This window comes from Neolamprologus multifasciatus, chromosome 19, assembly GCF_963576455.1.
Source record: "Neolamprologus multifasciatus chromosome 19, fNeoMul1.2, whole genome shotgun sequence".
NCBI lineage: Eukaryota > Metazoa > Chordata > Actinopteri > Cichliformes > Cichlidae > Neolamprologus > Neolamprologus multifasciatus.
The window spans coordinates 763,745-785,068 of record NC_140457.1 but is presented as its reverse complement, the minus strand read 5'-3'; the positions used below and the strand labels follow the sequence as shown (position 1 = coordinate 785,068).

Below are 21,324 nucleotides of genomic sequence, written 5' to 3'. Positions count from 1 at the left end.
CAGATAGTTACAGGGCAGACATTCAGTCTCCTTTGTCATTGGTGGACCAGAGCAGCTTTGTACGACTCACAGCTCACAATAATCCTTCTTTATCTGATTCTGGGCCTCAGTTCCTGCTTCGTCTGAAACAAGCTCCTCCCTCCTTTAAGCTAATGTTCTGATTGCCCAGCTTTCATAATGGGTGGGGCTTCTGGGAGATATCCCCTCTCTGGGACGTCATACAGATCCATGAGTAGAAAAACTGTGATTCAGTGAGTGTTTGAAACCATCGGCAGCACGAACATCGAGCTCAGTGGAACAGGAAGCAGGAACAACAATAACAGGAACATGTTTGTATATAATCCTGCTGTTTCTATCAAGATAGAAACGATCACACTTTCAAAGAGTCACCTGTGACATTTGTCCTTCTGTGTTCGCCTAAGTTTTGTACATTTGTCGGATTTTGTGATTTTCGACTTCCTGAGAGGCCTAAATTTTCTGATCAAATCCGTATTTTTTTACCTGTCAAAGCTTTAACGATCAATAGACTGAGCTCTAAGTGAGGTGAAAGTTTTACCTGTTGGACAGGTAAATAAGTTACAGTCCCGAAGCAGCAGCACTTTATAGAAATAGTTTCTGAGTCAGAAGAATGTTACCCGTGGGGGGAAGGAAGTCGGTCCATCAATCAGCCCATCCCCTCACTCGACAACAGCAGAATTATTTTGTAAGAGCGAAATGGAACAAAAAACACAGTTTTTAGAATCAGACCAGCCTGTACGGACTTGATGTTGAGCGATCCCTCACTGAGAGCGCTTTTCAACACATAATAATGAATGACACACCAGGTTGTGGAAATAATACTCAGCAATCAGCTCAAACCACCAAAGTTTTGAAAATCCATCATTAATTCGCCATGGGCTGAGCGTTCATGGAGCTCTGAGCTGTGCAGCTCGGGCTAAATTGGTTTTAATGGATTTCATGGGGTGCCGTTCGAGGGCCGTTTGATTGACAAAGAGGTTTGAGAGTTGCCGTAGCCCCTGCTCTCGCTCTGTCCCCGAGCTACGCACCATTGATCAAACACATACAAACTGTCACTCTGTATTGCCGGGATGCCAGTGACGAACTCAGCAGTCACTTCAATCATTAGTCAATCAGCCTCACATCCAAAAGCTGAGGTCACAAAGGGAAGCACAGGGAGGATGTTGCGTGTATTTCTAGCTGTTTCAAGGTGAAAACAAAAATAATTAATTCATGCTATACGAAGAATTTTAGTTTGTTAACTGTTTTTTTTTCTGGCATGTGATAAGATAAAAGGGACAAAAGCATGTGGACACAGTATTTTTTAGCAATGAAGCAAACTAAGGTTCACCAAGTATGTTTTTGCATGTTAGTGGGGTTCCCCCGGGGCAAGCACGGCAGCAGAGCATGCCCAGTGAAATCTAAAAATAGACATGAATTAAAAACTAACTGAATCTAATTTCTCTAACTGAAAATTCATTAAAGTTTCACTGAACATGGATGAAAATTCACTTTTACACACTCAATTATGATTGAAATAACACAGAAAGTGATGATCGACAGGAATCCAACAAATTCAACCTGTTGAATTCTGAGATTTATTGTTTTTGCACCACGATTAACAGTGAAACACCACTGACATCATCACTAAGAAAATAGTATACTTTCTTATCTCCAGCCAGGATAAATGTTTTAGTGATGTTGAGTATTATTTATCAGGTTTTAGATGTGTCCTTGATCCATCACAGCCAATTTAAATTGATAAATGACCTCCTCAACATGTCTTCAGTTCTCCAGAGGTAATGAGCTAATGATGTGATTCAGGTGTGTTGACCCAGGGTGCGATCTAAAACCTGCAGGACACCGGCCCCCGGGGCCTGGAGTTGAGGACCCCTGATCTAATGTTTAAATAATAACAGACGGCTTGACATCTGTGAGGAAGTTCTGTCAGGGCAAGCAAGGCAGGCAGTGCTTGCCCAGTGAAATACAAAAGATTGAATCCTCCTGTCTCTGCTATCTGCCGTGACCGTCTCAGGTAATGGTACAGCTGCACCAGAAGTCATAAAACTTGCTAGTCCTTAAAATATTTGTGAAACCCTTCGGTGCCAGTTGAAACATATTTTTATAAAGCATATGAACGTGTAAAGGTTGTATGGTATTATTTTGTGTCAAAACCGTGTACATTCATTTAGCAGCCTCGATCACACAGTTTCTACAAACACAGTAAAGAAACACTTTTTATTTGTAGTAAATAATTGAATCAATGACAGATGCTACAAACCAAAGCAGTTACAATCATTATGATGACTGCAGCCCGGATAAATGTCTGGATGTGGATTAAAATATATTTAACCGTACTATTGAACATTAGGCTCAATAGGTTCATTTATTTAATCAACATTATTAATAAGTTTAAAGCAAGGTTAGAAAAACTGACCTGTGCACGATGAGACGAATCACAGCAGACATAATGGACTCATAATGCTCCACAGGTAAGAAGGCGTCTTATGGCGGGTTTGACTTGATATCTGACAAAAAGTAATCCTTCTTTATGTTCAGTGACATTAACAATGGTTTCTGTTAATGAGTGATTTTGTGTGAGTGTGAAGTCGTGTTAAATGTGTTTGAAGTAACAGAGAACCTGCAGAGCTGCAGAAACCTGCAGAGCTGCTCGTGGCGTGGACGTGTTTCGATAGGCGGACCGCAGATCACAAACTTCACTTTAAAGATTAAAACCAGAAAAAAGAAGAAACAAACCAAACTTGGTGATTTCACCGGTTTACAGACCTCTGCCTGCACAGACGTACGTGCACAAGTTGAGTGAGACAAACAATCGTTTTATTGTAACGAACAAGCAGCTTCTCCAACCATCAAATAATCCAACATTCAACCTATGACCCATGATGTCCTTCAACAGCAACCGCCTCTCAATCTCCATGGAGACACCACGAGGACACAGGGGGGCGAGTGTCGGCGCTGGACATGAGAAATGAGCGCAATTACGCCGTTTGAGAGGTAATTACATGTGCGTCGTGGTAGCGAGGCCCATAAATAACCCTGGATCTACTCTGTGTGCCTGTTCGATAATTGAAGAACAGCAAGGTGGGAGAAGGAGGTGGGCGCACGCCGCAGCGCTATAGCTCATCATCCATTGTGGTCCCTTTCACCCCGGAAGAAAGGAGGGTCGGTCAGCCAGACAAAGCCGAACAATGACGAGCGCCGAGGCTACGAGCCGGGCCGAGGCTACGAGCCGGGCCGAGGCGCTCCTGACAGCAGGCTGGAGGAGAGTCAGAGAGACGGGAGAAACAGCTTCAGGCGCTGATACGTGTCCCAACAAAAGGTCCACACAGCTTTAAAGTGCTGGGAAACCCACAGTGGGCCACAGTGGGCTGTGAGGGCGTCCTTCCTAAATACAGACTCCTCCTGTAATTTTGATGGCTTAATAGTCTCAGTTCTAAAGCACTTTATCTCCTCCGGAAGCGATAGGATGGTAAATAAGTAGCTTACGGCACACACAGGAGCTTTTCCCCGACTACAGGGTGGTTGTCAGTGTTAAGTAGCTATCCTCGCACCCTCTGAGCTAACATCAAAAGTGATGGCACCGCGTTTCAGTGGCGCTAAGAGCCTGAGAGTACCAACAAAGAGCTCCAGCAGCTGGGTGCGAGGAGGTTAGCGTCCTACAGATTTCTTCCCCCTGTACAGAAAATCCGCACATTTCAAACCCTTTGTTTACTTTCAGTCGTCCAAAGGCTCATCTCTGGGTTTCGGGGGCGGGGTGACCATCTTGAAAAATGATCATCCCCCATTCGCGTTGCTTTGCAGCGTGCGACTCAGGATTCACAGCGACGCGCTTTTAAAAGCGCAAACGTAAAAGCGGGATCTGCACGAGCATCAGCGAGCTCGCCGTGAAGCCCCGGAGGACCACGCGTGGCCTCTCCTTCTTCTTCTGCGCACATAAATAATGGTGAACGTACGTTTGTCTGCTCCCGCGGGCGCCTTCCTCAGACCTCTGAAGTCTCTCCCGCTCTCCGCCGCTCTGTCTTCCTGCAGAGAGCGCCGTGTTTGTGCATAATTTTCATTTCGAGGGGTCACATAAATTCTCTTCCATGCAAATGAGTCGAACTCTCAGAGGTAATAATCACCTGAAAGCCGCGCTCGCGCTCGCGCTCGTAACGCACACACAAACACCCCAGGTGGCTCCACATCGCACTGCTGACATGAAGAAATAATTAAATGAAATCCCATTTTTTAAAATTTCATTTCCACAGCAGCCCAATCTAATTCCGCCTCCACCCTCGGAGGACGACGCCCGGGTGACCCTCAGGTACAATTACCTCCATTCAAGGAAACGCTTGTGTTTCAGGAGCATTTCCTGTGTAACACATGACACACGCAGCAGACGGCACGCGTGGTGTTTGCAGGAGGAACAAAGACGTGCAGTCATCACGTCTCTGTGGCGGTTTCCTCCTCGGTTTCATTGCAGAAGCTTCAAAAACATACTTCTGTCATACGTGCGGAGAAAACAGCGTCCCGTCTCCTGCTCGTGCCTTCCTGAGCGACTGCACCAGCACGCGTGAGGCTCCCGGCAGCCACAGCAATGCTGTCACGTCGCATCAGGGTCAAAAGGGTCGCGACCCGAGGAGGCCCAGGTGGCCGCCGTGTACAGCGCCCCGGTCACGTGACCTGCAGCACTCCATTCGTGTCGAGGAGCAGCTTCAGGATGGGAGACATCAGCTTCACACCAATAAGTGAACACAGCTGCTGGTCCATGATGTCATGACATCATCATGAGATGGACAGACTGAACAGACACAGAGGTCACACAGAGGTCACACAGAGGTCACTCGGGGAGGCGGTGCAGTTTGGCGTGTGGCGTGTGGATGTGCACACCGCACAGTTAAATAACCAAGAAATAAGACGTCACTCTGCAGGAGGCCGACATGGCAGAAACGCTCACAGGCAGGAAACAAAGAGCACGACGAGGAGCTGAGGCTGTGACGCACTGATGTAACAGGAAACAAACACAGCTGACGCTAATCATGGTAGACGACACACAGGAAGTAAAAGTAAATATCTAAATGTCCCCCTCTGGGAAAAAAGCCTCTAAGCGCCCTGAATCAGCGTCTGTGGATCACCAGGATCCGCCTCCTGGAACGAGCTTCAGTGTTCTCCTTGTGTCCTCTCTTTGCAGCGTCTGCAACTATTGGCTGATCTAACCGTGACATCACCCTTCCAGTTTGAAAGACTTCCCACTCTCGGGTAACAAGCGTGGTTTCAGGTCGTGGGTGGAGGTCTCGGCTTTGTCCCGGTGCCTTTTTGTTCTTACATGAAGCAAAGGATCCGGGGACGGCCTGTGTCCACGTGGCTCGGTGTCTTCTGCAGGCGGTGTGGAGAATCGCTCTTTGTTGGTGACGTCATGCTATGATCACATCGTGAGAATCTGACGGCCCCTCAGTCAGAAGATTGGTGATCCTCGCTGATGCCCTCCAGGCTGGTGCGGATGATGGTGGAGCAGGTGGAGCTGCATCTTGATGCTGGCAGAGCAGCCACAGACGCGTTTGACTTGGAGGAGGCTCAGAGTTTGAGTCTGGAAACAGAAACTGAAGAACAGGATTAAGTGTGAGAAGCTCGTGAGGGGTTTGATGTTGGAGGGTAACGACAGATTCCTGCTTCACCCACCAGCTGACATCACGCGTTCTTGGCCGGGAAAACGCCGCAGGCTGTAAATAGCAGCCGAATATGATGCAGGTTCTTCACGCTGTCAGCACGCATCCAGATCTGCACATCGACCGTCGATGCATCACAGCTAATGTAATTTGTCGCAGGCATACTAAAAAGGTGCTGTCATCGATTGGCATGCAAACACTCAGCGGTTATTAGCAGGCGGATTGACTGATGGGTCAGAAAGCTGCATTCATAATTTCATACTGTGTCACACTCGCCCTCGCACGTCTGCACGCGACAGGAAGGAGAAGGCGACGCTCGCCGTCCCTCTGCATCTCCACCCTGATCCCTCTTCTTAATAATTGACTGCGGGGCAACGAGGCCTCCGAGTGCGTGTGTGAGCAGCCTCCGTGATTAGACAGATGCATACGTTGAGTATTCAGCTGCAGCTCTGCTGGCGCTGACTGGCATACCTAATGAAGTGCACGGCTCCGCCTTCATTGTGTGTGTGGAGCTGTGATGGTTGGAGTCGAGCTGCAATTAAAAGGCCCGTCAGAGCCGTCTGCCTCCAACTGTCGCCGCCATCGATCGGCCTCGGCACGCACTGTACGAATCCACAGAGAGGGGGGGACTACGGCGTGGGCGGCAGGAGAGCGAGGTTAGAGGAAGTGGAAATATTTCCTGTTCTGATGCTGGTGCGCTGATGGGCCAAAACCACAGACTGTATATAAAAGATGGAGGTAGGCACAGTGACATCACTGCTTAATGACATCGCATTGTTAAGACGTGTGGTGTGTTTTGTAGTCGCCATCTTGGTGAGCGAGAGGTGTTTCTGACTGTGGGATCACATCCTCATTGGCTCGTTGTTAGCCAATCAGCACGTTCCTCCTTTCTGACGCTTACAAGGACCAAAACCTGCAAAGTGAGTTTGTCAGTCAGCGATGAAATCAGCGACTGAGCCCAAAGACTCTGAGGCTTCGTTTCTTCTTCAGCGTCAGAAACCTTTCTGCAACCATAGTTTCGCCCCCTGGTGGACGTTAAAAAGATTGCAGGCAAACTTTTACAGCTTTTATTAAACTGAGTCGAGTTTAGACTAAAACTAGCTTACATGCTAAATTATGACAAGAACGAAACAACACTTTTGTTAAAGATTTGTTGTCACGAAGAAAAGATGGCGCCGTCTCAGCCATGTTTGGATCTGTAGCCCTGCGTAGCTGTGACTCCGCCCACTGACGTCACAGCCAACATTAAAGAAGCACACAAACACAAACTTCATCCATCGGCCAGTTTTTACTTCTAAGCAACACAAATGTTTTTACAGTGGTCAGCATCAACACAGCCTGTCACACACAGAGACACACACACACACACACACACACACACACACACACACACACACACACACAGGCAGCACGACCCCGCTCAGAGCAGGATGCGGTATTTGAGGGCGCGCGGGACTCTGTTGATGACGAGCCGTCCGTCATAACTGAGCGAAGCGAAGAGCCACGGGTCGGCCGACGACCACTCCGCCGCGTACACGCTGTCCTCGTGCTCCTCGTAGGTGGACACCACGCTGTCTTTCAGCGGCTCCTTACCCCTGCGTCACACACACACACACACACACACACACACAGGTGAGCTGTGAAATACGAGTCTTATTTGCACTGAAAAGTTGACTTAGATAATGTTTCCAACACAATGATGGGCAGTATCCATAGAAACAAGCATCATGAGGTCAGCATCAGCACCACGAGACAGAGCCGCTGCTCTGAACGCTGGAGGAGCAAATCTGCCGTCATCAGTCAGAGCGAGGCACCTTTGACTTGCGACCGTTCTGCTGTGAACCTCAGTGTTCCCGGTTTCATCGACTTAAACCTTCAGGGAACCTTAAACGGATTCAGAATTGGAGGAATCGGCATCCCGGCGTCGTTCACTCAGGTCGCCGTGTGATGTGAGCGTCTGAGTGTCAGACTCTCCATCGCCTGCGTGTTTAACTCTGGTATCGACTCGTTCATGGTACGAACGCCTGTTTACACAACGCGACTTTATGGTCGTGAGCGCGCACGTTTGGAGATTCTCCCGACTTAAAAAAAGATGAGCTGCTGAGTGTCTGTGAGGTCACTTCCTGTTTCGACCTGAGATGATGGTGGCTGAGCTGTAAAGCAGCGCTCTCTTCCTGCCGCCGCACAGAGCGACGCTAAATCAGACCGTCCCCACTTCCTCCCGAACCCGCCGCTGTTAGCGCTCCTGAGGGGAAATCCTGACACACATATTTCACGTTAACCGTTTCACGCCGGCTCGAGCGGCTCCCTCCGGGCTGTGCCCCGAAATAAAATCACTCCTCAGCTCGTCGCTTGCACGGATCCATCAGGAGGAGGAACGGGGACGAGGCGCTTTACGTGAGCGCGTCTGATAAATACTCAGCCCGGCGCCAGTTAGTCTAACGGACCGGAGGGTTCAGGTCTCGTGTCATCGGATGGACACCGCCATGACATTTGACTGCTTCAGGTGAGCAGCAGGTACGCTGATGATGTCACCAGGCGCCCCACTGCAGCCTCCACGTGCACGCTCGTCAGGGTCTTTGTGGCCTGTGGTCATGTGTTCAGTCAGGCTGTGAGCTAAACGCTGCAGCAGACGGAGCGCCATGGCAATAAACGTAGCAGTCACAGCGGTCCGTCAGAGCGTTGCGGTTGCAGGGAGGTCGCCGTCCTCTTTTTGGTCTAGTGTGACCGAAGCTCCCCAAGCCCCGCCCACAATCAAGCCTCTGTCATTATTATTATCTTTATGGCCGAGTCTAATTCCTGCACACGCTGTCTGGTTTGCCTTCACGGTTCGACAGTAAGACTGAACAGACTGAAACAAAACGTACAGTCTGAAAAAAATACCCACAAACCCACGGGAGGAACGCCGGCGTCCAGGAACTGTGGAGTGGACACGCAGCGCACAGACGAGAGGGTCAGCGGCTGCAGTGGGAGGGTTCAAACTGGAGCTGAGTGCTGGTGATTAGGAAGGAGAGCTGATAATTGTGGATGAGAGTCGTCATTGACGATGAGAGCCGGCGGCTGAGAGGGGGACTGGGAGCGTAATGGATGGAGGACGGCGGCAGGTCTGGAACCATTACAGACGATCTCCCCGCTGTGTGGGAATCAGCTCTAAACGCCACGGAGAAAAACTCCTGAAGTGTTTGACAGCAACGCATTTTTAATGTTTCCACTTTTATCACCGCGAGCGCCGCAGAGCCTGAGAGCGAAAGCCCGTCAGCTTTCATCTGAGCGAATAACACGCTCAGGATACGCCGCGCTCGCCTCATCAGGCTGCTGATGGGCTCCTGACAGCGTGCCTTCACACAGAGCTCATGTGAAAAATAACATCGCAGCATCGGCACAGAGGTCAGAGGTCACGAGGGCCTCAAACTCAAAGATGTGAATCCAGAATAATAAAGTTGCACCTGATCATGTTTAAAGGAGGCGTGGAGAAGGAAATAAAATGATAGCAGCGCCGATCAAACACCTTTAAACCCCGCCCACGCACGTACAGATCACCTGCAGCTGATGGCTGTTTGCACAGGTGTCCACCCTCCCTCCTCTCACACCAGCAGAGGTCAGAGGTTACGAGGGCCTCAAACCCAAAGATGTGAATCCAGAATAATAAAGTTGCACCTGATCATGTTTAAAGGAGGCGTGGAGAAGGAAATCAAATACCTTTAAACCCCGCCCACGCACGCACAGATCACCTGCAGCTGATGGCTGTTTGCACAGGTGTCCACCCTCCCTCCTCTCACACCAGCAGAGGTCAGAGGTTACGAGGGCCTCAAACCCAAAGATGTGAATCCAGAATAATAAAGTTGCACCTGATCATGTTTAAAGGAGGCGTGGAGAAGGAAATCAAATACCTTTAAACCCCGCCCACGCACGCACAGATCACCTGCAGCTGATGGCTGTTTGCACAGGTGGCCACCCTCCCTCCTCTCACACCAGCAGAGGTCAGAGGTTACGAGGGCCTCAAACCCAAAGATGTGAATCCAGAATAATAAAGTTGCACCTGATCATGTTTAAAGGAGGCGTGGAGAAGGAAATCAAACACCTTTAAACCCCGCCCACGCACGCACAGATCACCTGCAGCTGATGGCTGTTTGCACAGGTGGCCACCCTCCCTCCTCTCACACCAGCAGAGGTCACGTGAGGAAATAATAGCGTGTTAATAAGAAGGCCGTCCAAAACCAAACGGACCCTGAGGGCGGCGGGAAGCGTGGCGTGCTCCCGACGGCTGCGTTAGGTCAGTCACAGTCACTCAGACGCAGCTGCAGGTACGGCGAGCTTTAAGCCTATGACGGATAACCTCTGACCCCTAACCCAAGGTTTTGCAGCGTTCCATCAAAGTCATTGAAGTCAAAGGCTGTGTTTTCTCTTACTTGTCCTCCTGGTGAAGCTCCTCCCCCTCGCTGAGCTCCTCGTCATCCACCAGGTGTCCAAACGGCTCCGAGGAGATGGACACCATGTTGGAGAGGATGAGGCGGCTGTCGCTGCTCGCCGTCAACACCAGCTGGTCGTGGCTGTGGTTGTAGCGGACGCTCCAAACCCTGAGGCCACACCCACATGCGCACACACACACACACACACACACACACCGAGGTGGTGGTTAGATTAAAAGTGGTGCTTTTTACGACCTCGCTGCGCTTCCAAACAGGGTCTCCCAGAACCACCCGCCTGCAGGCCCCTCCCCTACAGCACAGGTAAGATACAGGCGATCACCTGATCACAGCCGCCTGCACGTCTCCACAGTGACGAGGCTCTGAGGGAGGCGGCTCACAGCTACATGCCCTGCAGCCGACTCGCTCATGATGGAGCTTTAACAAGCCACACCCCCAGACCCACATCCATCTTTCAGACAGCTCGCCGCAGACCAAATATGAAAACATGGCCACCTCCCTGAGCTGTGACCTCATCAGTGAACTGATGATGACATCAGAGGCTCCGCCTCCGCTCCCAGTGAGTCTGGTGTTTATTTCGGTCGCACTCACTACAGCTGTAGCCTGTAAACACTCACAGTTATTGTCATAATCATAACATACGTGTCCACTGTAACATATAGATCCATGTTCTGTAACATATCTGTATTTTTGCTAAAGCACTTCCTGCATGGATGCAAACTGCTTTTCATCGTCTTCATATTACAGTTCAGTTTTATATATAATATCGTTTTTTCTGTAATCTGATGCATTTATTTGACTTTAAGCCCAAAGAGTCGATAAACTGCGACACACTGATGAAGTGACTCCTCCTTATCTTATATTATCCTCTCTCACAGCTGTGTGGTTTCACTCACACACCTGAGTCTGACTAGGGCGGGTTTTTATAATCGATTTACCGATTAAAATCGATTCTGGCTTGGATAACGTGAAATCGATTCATTAAAATCCTGAATCGATTTTTTAATATAAATTTATTTTGCCCGAAAAGCCAGAATCTCAGGTGAAACCTCACAAAATTTCAACAACAGCCAAACAGCTAAAACAGTAAATGAGAGCAGGAACACGGATTCTGCACAGAGACGTAAACACAAAGCTCGACCCGCCGACGGATCAGAATCAGTGAGATGTGACTTTCTCACCTGACGGCACGGACACGGTCGGGCTGAAAGCCGACAGCTCGCTGATTCTGATGTTTCGGCGGGTCGAGCTTTGTGTTCACGCCCTTTTTGCGCTGATTCTAAAGCTGTTAGTTTGATCTCTCTCCAAACAATATTGACCGAACCAGCAGCAAAAGAAGATCCAAACTACGCTTCACATAAACATCGTCATGAACTCACTCTGACTTTTGCGGTTTTGCTTCGACCACGATGCACAGCTCTCTCTCTCTCTCTACTGTTTTCTGCATTATTTGCTTGCTTGTTACGCACCAGTCTACCGTAGTTTACAGGCTGTCAGACGCTGTTTTTTTTCCCGTTTACATACTTCTGAAAAGAAAACCTAATTTCTGCCGTTCAATACTGAACAAATTTAAACTTTTTAAAATTATGCAGAATGCAGAATGCTTAGCCGTACCTCTAATAAAACCGCTGTAACATCAGAGGTGATGTTCATGTGTTGATTAATGATTTTCTTTCGTTTTTGATCTACTGCAGAATATTTTTATAAAATCCAGAACAGGAAAATCACCTTCATGTGTTTTATCTTCAGCTACTTTGACACAAAGGCCTCTGCTGTGATGCTCACACCTTTGATAAAGTATCGCGAGTGTCAGCTTCCTTTTTATAGATACAAAAATATGTAAATGTTCTGATCTGAATTATAATATTTCTGACTGTCAAAATTTCCCAGATTCAAATCAAATTGAATCGAATTGAATCGAATCGTGGATCAAATCGATTCGGGACCTTGTGAATCAGAATCGAATCGATTCAAGAAATCAGTGACGATACCCTGAGTCTGACCTCGGCACCATGTCGGGCTTTGACCCTTCAGAGCTGAAATGAGCTGAATATGTAAAGTTTCCCAGCAGCACCGTGGAGCCAGGCGGGCTTTAGAGGAGCGGCTCAGCAGTAACTGAGCTCGCCTTAGTGGGAAGGACATCACGGTGACAAAACCTGAGGACCAATCACTGGTGAACGTCTTACATTAGCCCCTCCCATCCCTGTGTTTGTGGTGTTTTTGTAGAGACGGGCTCTGTGCCTGTATTTGTAAGAGCGCTGCGTGTGAGAGCCAAACGCCGGACCGATCGTGCGTGAGGAGACCACACGAGAAGCTCCTGCATCCATCTCGTTCACGCACTCGCGCCCACACCCATCATGCGGTAAACGCGGCGGCTCCACGGTCTCTGCGAGCGTTCACGTGCCAGCAATGTGGATTCTGTTCCTCGCAGCCGACGCCTGAGCTTCTCACGAGCTGATGATATCATAAATGATGCTTTCTTTCTCTCCTCCCCACCTTTCCCCTCGCTCTCTCTGATTGGTGACTCCGACTCCCGCCCCGCTCTCTCTCCGCGAGCCCGGGGTGCAGCTCAGAGTCCCAGTTCCCTCACAGGGAGGATTGAGGGATAACCGCGGCTGTTGACAGAAAATCAGCCACGGCCACGCCGCTCCCCGCGCGCCCCTAATCCGCTTCCCTGCTAAAAAATAGTCCCTAATACCCCCAGCAGCCCTGAGGCCATATCCTGGCTGCGCTCCGAAAAACGAGCACACACACACACACACACACAGACACACACACACACACACACACAGACACACACAGACACACACATGCACTACACAAAAGATGCGTGAACATACAGAAACCACACACAGAGATAAAAAGAAAACATGTCCAGAAAGACAGATTAGATGGACACACACAGACACACACACACACCTATATCTCGTATCACAAGAGATCCCATCTGCAGCCATGGATATGTTTGCCAACTCTACTTTGGTTTGGAGATAACGGCTGCTCTTGAGTGTGTGTGTGTGTGTGTCTGTGTGTGTGTGTGTGTCAGGTGAGGGTTGGTGTGCTGCAGCAGTAGCCCAGTTTGGCTCTCAGACACACTGATCATCTATTCAGCTCACACACACACACACAGACACACACACACACAGAGCAGATGACCCCGAGCAGGCCGGGCGGCGCTGCGCTCCGGTCCTCGGTGACAAAGCGAGTGGCGGTGTGTTTAATTAGTAACGAGGGCATGACGAACTTTTCCTGCGGCGGGAGCAGTCGGGCCGTTTCATTAGCTGGGAGATGAAGGTGTTAATAAAAGCAGGAACCAATGAGCGGCAGGTTTCTCCTCGCTGCGGCTCAGGTGTGCTGCGACGCTACAGGTTTGCACACGTGCACACAGGAAGCTTTAATGAAAGAATCACTGCTTCCTGTCAGAGCGGCTCAAATATTACAGCTCGTGTTTGCTTCCCGTCTCTGTCTGTTTTATTTTGACTTTCTTTGCCTTCCACTTCCTGTCCTTGTCTGCATTCCCACCTGTGTCACGTGCTGCCCCGCCCTCATCGTTCACCTCCGACTCTGCTTTTTCTGCTGAGCTTCATTAAAGCTCATCTAAAGATAATGAAGCGAAGGCCAAACGTGGCATTAACGCGGCGACACCACATCCTGAGCGCAGGTCAGCACATCTCGCCGCTCGTTCTGGAGGCGAGTGGAAAACATCCCCCTCAGAATCAGCTGTTATATTTAATGAGGCCATGCAGATGATCCTGCAGGTTACGAGGACACGCTCCACCTGCTCCATCGTCTTCTGAGCCTCTGCCACAGGCCGAGGAGAGCCCTGAAAGTTTACCCAGAATGCACTTTGGGATCAAACAGGAGGCACAGCGCTGCTTCCTGCAGATATTAAACTGCTGCAGGTTATTCTCGGCCTCGCTGTGAATCTGATTGTTTTAACAAAAGCTGAAATGAATTTTTAGCCCTGAAATGTTCACCTGAGACCTGCTGCAGGTGTGACGACTGCAAATACTGCTAAACACTTACAGCTGCACATCTGTCCTCCTGACACTGTGAACATAAAGGCTGTTACAGCTCTGTGGCAGAGCTGGGGGTGGAGCCTCCTGAGCTGCAGCCACGTCGGGCTACATTAAGGTTAAAGGTCGCATGGCTGCATTTAAAGAAAACTACAATAACTTGGGGACTACTTTCAGATTTGAGCCCAAAATAAAGAAAAACCTGCAACACTTCACTTCACGGGCTCCAGCTGGAGCTCCACCCCCACACGGGCACGGTTCAGGTGTGTGGGACACCCACCCTGACCTCTCTGCATCCACCCACCAGTGCGAGTGCTCCTCCAGCGTCTTCACAGGCTCCTGCACGCTGCGGACGTCCCAGAACTTGACCTTGCAGTCGTCCCCGCAGCTGGCCAGGTAGTACTGGCGGTTTGGGTTAAAGTCCAGGTCGCGCACCAGCTGACCGTGGGCGTTCTCGATACAGTAGATCTGACTGGAGAGAGAGGGAGAGAGAGAGAGGTTAGAGGCATGAAGGCAACGAGCAGGATGAGAGAGAGAGGAAGCAACGAATGCGAGGAAGAGGAGGAGGCGTAACAACAAGAGCAGATATGAAGAGGAAGCTTCACCGAGGCTTCCCGGGTAAATCAAAGCCGCTCTGCGCCGCCGTCTGTCAGCGAAGGCCAGCCTCAATAAAGCGGCCGACACCGGCGGTGGTAAATTACAAAGGCGAGCCTCACAACGGCACAGCCTCGACTTCCTGCTAACAGCGCCTCCACCTCCTTTTATCTCCCTCAAACACACCTTTAAAAGAAAAACCGTCGCGCTCTCACACCCGTCCTCCTCTGACCTCAGAGCAGCGACTCCTCTGTGGTTACCGCTGTAAGAGGCGAGTTCAGGCCGTCACCCGTGAAGCGCTGCCATCGCTCAGCTGGAGCGCAGCGTGAGCACAATGACAGCAAACGCCGCGCACTTAAAGATTCTCATTAGTGGAGCATCACCAGGGAAGAACCAGTGCTCCCAGTGCTCCCAGAGCTCACGGGTGGAGGCTGAGCTTTTTACTCCACCCTGAGAATGAATGCATTTAAAATGTTATTAAAAAGACGGCGCCCAACAAAAGCCTGGAGCTGCAACATTGGAACAGGTCGGGTGGGTTCCAAAGCAGCTTGCAGAGACTAAAGCAGCTTAAACACTCTGAACTGTACGTGATTCGTTACTCGCCTGCACAGGCAGGTATGAGCTGAGCCACAAGCTGATGTGGGCGGGGCCTGAGGCAGCTGATCCATCAGGACCGCCTCCGCAGTGGCAGGTGGACTCAAACGTGACCCACTGAAGCAGGACATCGAACCCCAACCTTCACGTCCAGGAAGACGACTCGTTAGATCAAACGTTTCCCGACGGGCCGGACTCACAGAGAGACCGCTGATACACGGTTATCACTCAGTAACATGCTGCATCTGTCCAAACTCTGTAGGTTTAGTCCAGGAATGATGTCAGCGTTTGGTCTTTAGTGCCGGCTCCGTTCTTTCTGAGAGGCTGCAGAATTCAAAACGACGACTTAATGAGACAAATGAAGGCTCCACATTTTACCTGCTGCTTGCTTTGGTTTGCTCCGAGTCGGAGGTGATAGTTGGAGCAGACAATCACACTCGGCGTGCACGCTACCGGCGAGCAGCCATCGCACGGCTTCTTTTGTTTCCGCCTCCAACCCAGACCCGGTCAGAGGGATCAGCCTGTGGTCACTTCCTGTTTTGTGTCTTTGTTTCTCTGAGCTTCTGTTCAGTGATTTTTCCTTTGTTTTCATTACTTTTTGCCTGTTGTGTCCACATTTCCACAAACGTGACACCTGAGCGTGCAAATCATGCACGAGTAGATGGAAACCTGCGTGAGTGAAGTGGTAATTATCTGGATGTAGCGACGCCACAAATGCAGCGCAGTGTTGCAGAAACTGCAGGTTTCCTGCAGGCTGGCTCGGCCCGGCACGGCTCGGCTTTGTTCTTTGTGTTGTGGCGCAGCTGGATGCCAACAGCAGCTAGCCAGCTAGCTCGTCGCCCCGCTGATTGCGATAGGCAATTAGCATGCTAATTAAAAATCTCATTAAAATAAGGGAGGAATAAGAGAACGACCCGAGGCAGACCGCTGGGCTCCAATTAGGTCAAGACGGCTCGGGGACTGTGCGACTCGGGAGATGTCAAACAACGAGGAAGAAGTTGAAGCCCACAGAGAGGAGGGGACGCACGCCCGGCGTGACCCCTCGCTCTGCTCACACCTGCAGATCTGAGTCGATGCCAGACGTAGAGCCGTCGCCCTGAAGGTCTGACGGGCGCCGCGTCGGTCACGTTTTTTATTATTTAGCATCATCACACACGACAGACTCACTGCTCCACCCGCTGAACCAGCTCGAGCAGGAGAAGACGGAGGATGGACCAAACATGGCGCCTCTCATGTCTTCTCCTTGGACACTTATTGGCCTGGAGCCACGTGACCACGCCCACCCTTAGATGTATCTGGATGAAATGGTCGTTTCTGTTTTTTCTACATGTCTGAATTATTTCTGTGATGGAGGCCGCGAGCGGCTCTCATTTCCTGTGTGATGTGACGCCGTCAGTGTTTCTGTCCACGAGGACACTCGTACTCCAGCTCGCTATGATTGGTGTCAATCACGTGCGTCACCATGGTTACGTCTTTGTGTCACTCCAACATAAAGACAGCAGCATCAGTGAGGATAAGTCGTACCTGCCTTCGACGACAGCGTTCCTTCTGACCTGCCTGTGACATCACTTTCCTGACGCGTGTGCGGGTCACGGGGATGTTGGGTCGCCGGTGGGAATAAACACGGCCGAGCTCGTCAAGCAGCAGCTTCCTGATCCGAGCTGACTCGCAACTTCTGGTGAACTCTCAAAATAGCAATTTCATGAGTAATTTCGAGTCGCAGCACATGATTTATTTACAGCGCCGCCTCCCCGTCCTGCGCACGACTCTGAGGTATAAGGCGTGACCCGGGGCTGTAGGGTGGCTGGTGTTCAACCCGGCCCGCTGTGGAATGGGACGCGCCCGCCGCGTGAAAAGGAAATGGAGCAGGAAATTGGGTTAGTTTCGCTCTTTCCCTCTCTGGTGTCTCTGAGCGATCCCCCCGCCAAGCACGCAGGCACACACCGGCACACGCAACCCTGCCCCCCCCCGGCCCGGCCTAATGGAGGAGGGACCTGGGACTGTGTGTGTGTGTGTGTGTGTGTGTGTGTGTTTGTTTGCACGAGCAGGATTAGAGCCGCGGTCGACCCACCGAACACGCTCAATCTTAAGTCATCCAGCGAGTGTGTGTGATGGGGGGCTGACGAGGGGACGGGGACCTATTACACACACTGTTACACACACACGCAGATAAAAACATAAAACCGGGAAAACACACTCGCACAAATACCATTTATGTGTGTAAATACAGGCAGAGTGTGAGCAGGAAGCTACAAAGGTAGAGATGCACACACACAGGCTTAGTCTGGGTGATAAATCTCTCTGCTGAGGGGATCGACAATCTCACACACACACACACACATACACACACATCCCTGTTTCCATGGCAACCACAGCAAGATGGGAGGGGGAAGAAAAGAAAAATCGAAAGAGGAGAGCAATCATTTCATCGCTGATCAAAATTAAAGCCTGGCTTTGAGATGGAGCTGGCAGAGAAAGAAAGATGGGAGCAGGAGAGGGAGGCAGGGAGGGGGGAGGAGGGGGAGGAGCCTGCGAACGAACAGAAAGTAAAGGATCGCGGCATCAAGCAGGCTAAACGATGGAGGAGAGCACAGAGGTTCGTGTGAAGCAAAGAGTCCGAACTTCCAACATAAACGAAGTTTAAACACCTGAAACCTGCGTTTGTTATACTGCCCAGCAGGGGGCGACGCCCCGATCATAAACACAAAGGAGAAAATGAGCTCGCTGCTCACCTGATCTCTGAGCTCGCTGAACTCGTTCATGATGATTTTATGTTCTCAGGTCTTACTGAATAAAACATCTGACCGATCACGTGACTGCGGTTACTGTACCAACCAATCAGTGCAGGAAACAAAGGCCAAAGAGTGCAGATATTCACCCAGTTTCCCCCTTTCTCCCTGCAACCTCCGTCCAGCGTGTGCTGCAGCAGGTGGAGCAGCTAAATAAGCACGGCGGTGGGGGTGTTAAACGTAAAGGTGTTCTCTGTAATTATTTCAAAGCCTGCATAAGGTCCCGACCCCTCCATTATGAGAGCTACAGCGGGATGTCTGGTTCGTGTCTTCCGAGGAAAAGCCCGGAGTGCGGGAAAAGGTCACGGATGATCGATCTGACAGCGGCAGGGTTCAAAAGGTCACCCTCAAATCAACAGTGGCATATGGAAGAGCACTATTTCAAAAACAGCTGACATCTTTTGCATAATGGCCCGTATCTGAATGTGAAATATGATACTTTGAACAGCCAACACTTTTTGCATAATAGAGCCAGATTTGAATATGTGAATAAAATATGACGGAAAAGGCTGGTGAATAATGGTTTACCTCGGCTAACCTATCATCACGGCACGCCGAGGCGCTGTGGGTGGAATGGAAACGCTGGTTTTGGTCAAGCAGCGTTCGGGCCGATCCGGGCGAGGAGGTTTGACGATGTCCGCTCGGCGTCTTTGCACCAGCAGAGAGCCGGCGTTTAGAGAAGCAAACGGCACCGCCATCAATCATTTCGGCTTCTTTCGCTTCGCTCTCTATCTGCTCATTCTGCACATGCTCACATACACACCACAGGGGAGATGTACAGGATCCATGCTTCACTGCAACACTGCACTGCTGTTCAGTATGCACCCTGCAGAGCATGGTATGGCTGCAGGCCTGACAGCTATTACACAGCTCAGTGTGCGTCTGTGTGTGTGTGTGTGTGTCTCACTGTGGACTGTGGGTCCAAGAGGGAACTCGAGTCGATGCAGAGTAAGAACATCTCCAGTGACAGGCCTCCCTCCCTCACAGAGAGCACAGCTACATGCCCAGTGGCGAGTACTACATGGCTGTTAGCTAGCCTAATATTATTCAAAGGCTTAAAGCCCCCCAGTGGGCCCACAGTGAGATCCTCACAAACTAACAACTTGTTTTCATCTTTCCTCTTTAAAGACGTTTTTAACTTGCAAACAGCAGTTACTGGTTGTCCAAAGTGGGGAAAAGTTATTTCTTTGTCTCTGTCCATTTACTCTCTGCAGTCAGCAAGACTTCACATCCGAGTTATTCCACATGGAAGAATGGTTTGTGCCTCTGTGGGGAGACGAGTCACCGCACAAACAGGAAGCAGCTACGAAAAAGGAGGAAACGGGGAACTTTGAACCAATCCACGATTCTTATAGTGCGCCAAAGCATCCTCGTCACTCAAGCCTGCAGACCGGGGACAGACCAGACCAAACAAAGTCTTCTTCTTCTGCCTTGGAAACTTGGAAACTGAGAATGTTTGCCTTCAAAATAAAAGTTGACCTTACCAGTGCCACAAACATGCTTCAGGGGGCACTTATTTTGAAGGCCACCAAAGAAATCTCAAGCTTTTTGGTGTAGCATGTTCTTCGCCACTGAATTCAACCAATGACAGAAACGTGAGGGAACCGTTCACCAACCGGTTGGGTTGAATCCATGTTTTCCCTGGTGACTGCAGGTCGCCCAGCAGTCTGCATGGCTGCGTACCTGAGACGTAAATCTGTTTCATCACCTAAACCAGGGGTGGGGGAACTCCAGGTCTCAAGGGCCAGTGTCCTTGGCTAAATGACCTCCTCAACATGTCTTGAAGTTCTCCAGAGGCCTGGTGATGAACTAAACATTTGATTCAGGTGTGTTGACCCAGGGTGAGATCTAAAACCTGCAGGGCTTGGCCCTCCAGGTCCGGAGTTCCCCACCTCTTACCTAAACTAACAGAGAAGTCTCGATGCATGAACACAGCCAAGTAGTTTTACTGGTTAACCCGACCAAGAAATCCTGCTGCCTCTACCAACTGAGTAGCTGTGCTGCTTAAACCTAAACACACGTGGAAGATCACGCAACCTTTACACGAGTGGAACTGTACCGAAAACAAGTAAATACCAAACATCCTGATGAAACTGGTCCCAGTTCTTGAACTGGTTGAGAACATGATTCCAGCCCAGACATCTGGCAGTAGCTCCGTTGGAGCTGTGGACTGACCAAGAAGCACAGCGATTGGAAGAAGAAACCAAAGTAATGCAGACTGGATCACACACGTCTCTACGTGCTTTTAGAAACACTGACAGTGTGGAGAGAGCCGCCTTTCTCAGAACAAACTGCGTGATTGGCTTGTCCAAAGAACGCAATGAGTAGGCGGTCCTTCAAGGCGGCCCAGGACGCAGTGAACCGCCTCTGAATGAAGCCTCAGGCATCAGTGCAGCGTCACTCGAGCGCCTTCGGGGCGCCTTCGGAGCACCACGTAGAGCGATCGGCGTCCTCTCACAGGTGCTGTGAGCAGGTCTCTGTGGGGTCATATGCTTTACATTTTTATGACCGGCTGCATGTTTCGGGTTGTCGTGTCACGCTGGATAAACCTGGAGCGAGCGACTGCAGACAAGTGCATGAGACTTTTGCATAGCTCTGCTGCCTGGGCTGTTTTTATGTCCTTCAGCATCAGCGACCATGGTTACGCTCCAGCGCTGTGAGCCCTTTAATTAGAGACAATCACACTCTGAATTCTATTGTTGTAAACCGATGACTCTGACTTTATTGACGAGCTCCACATGGCTTTAGGAATCAGAAATGTGCGAGTAAAGCTGAATTACTGACATTTTAGTTACTCTGACATTGAGCTGGATCCTTTCTGGACTGTTTGTGTACACATCACCAGCTCCAATCTGCAGGCTAATTAATCTGCTGTATATAATTATGTGATATTTGTTACAGCCCACATGCTCCTCTCCGTGAGCTGATGCACATTTTGCACACATTGTTCATCTCTGCAACAATGCTGCCCAGCTCTCACTAACGACCTGTGGCACAACTGAAATAAGACCTTTTAAAAATACATTAATGAAACAGACCTGCCTAAAAAAAAAATCACAACAGCAGCTCAGTACAGCAGGGATTACTCTGTGAATAATGTAAAAGCAAAGGTGCAGTGAGAACAGCCGGCGGAGGAGGAGTGAGAGTGTGTCAGGATTTTCCATTAAACACAGTTTTCTGTCCCCGTATCAGAGCCGAGTATTCCATAATTTACATAATGCTGCATATTACATCAGTACAA

General features: G+C 50.0%; 1 protein-coding gene across 1 annotated transcript in view; it reads right to left on the bottom strand.

The window, feature by feature from the left end:
- Nucleotides 1–6,936: 6,936 nt before the first annotated feature.
- eipr1 (EARP complex and GARP complex interacting protein 1) overlaps nucleotides 6,937–21,324 on the bottom strand; it is a 51,042-nt gene continuing 36,654 nt past the window's right edge. Inside the window, exons 7-9 of the mRNA XM_085142386.1 lie at nucleotides 14,411–14,578; nucleotides 10,073–10,240; nucleotides 6,937–7,258 (exon numbers count right to left, since the gene is read on the bottom strand). Coding sequence (XP_084998512.1) covers nucleotides 7,084–7,258; nucleotides 10,073–10,240; nucleotides 14,411–14,578 — 511 coding nt within the window. The 3' untranslated portion in view covers nucleotides 6,937–7,083. The remainder of the gene's footprint in view (nucleotides 7,259–10,072; nucleotides 10,241–14,410; nucleotides 14,579–21,324) is intronic.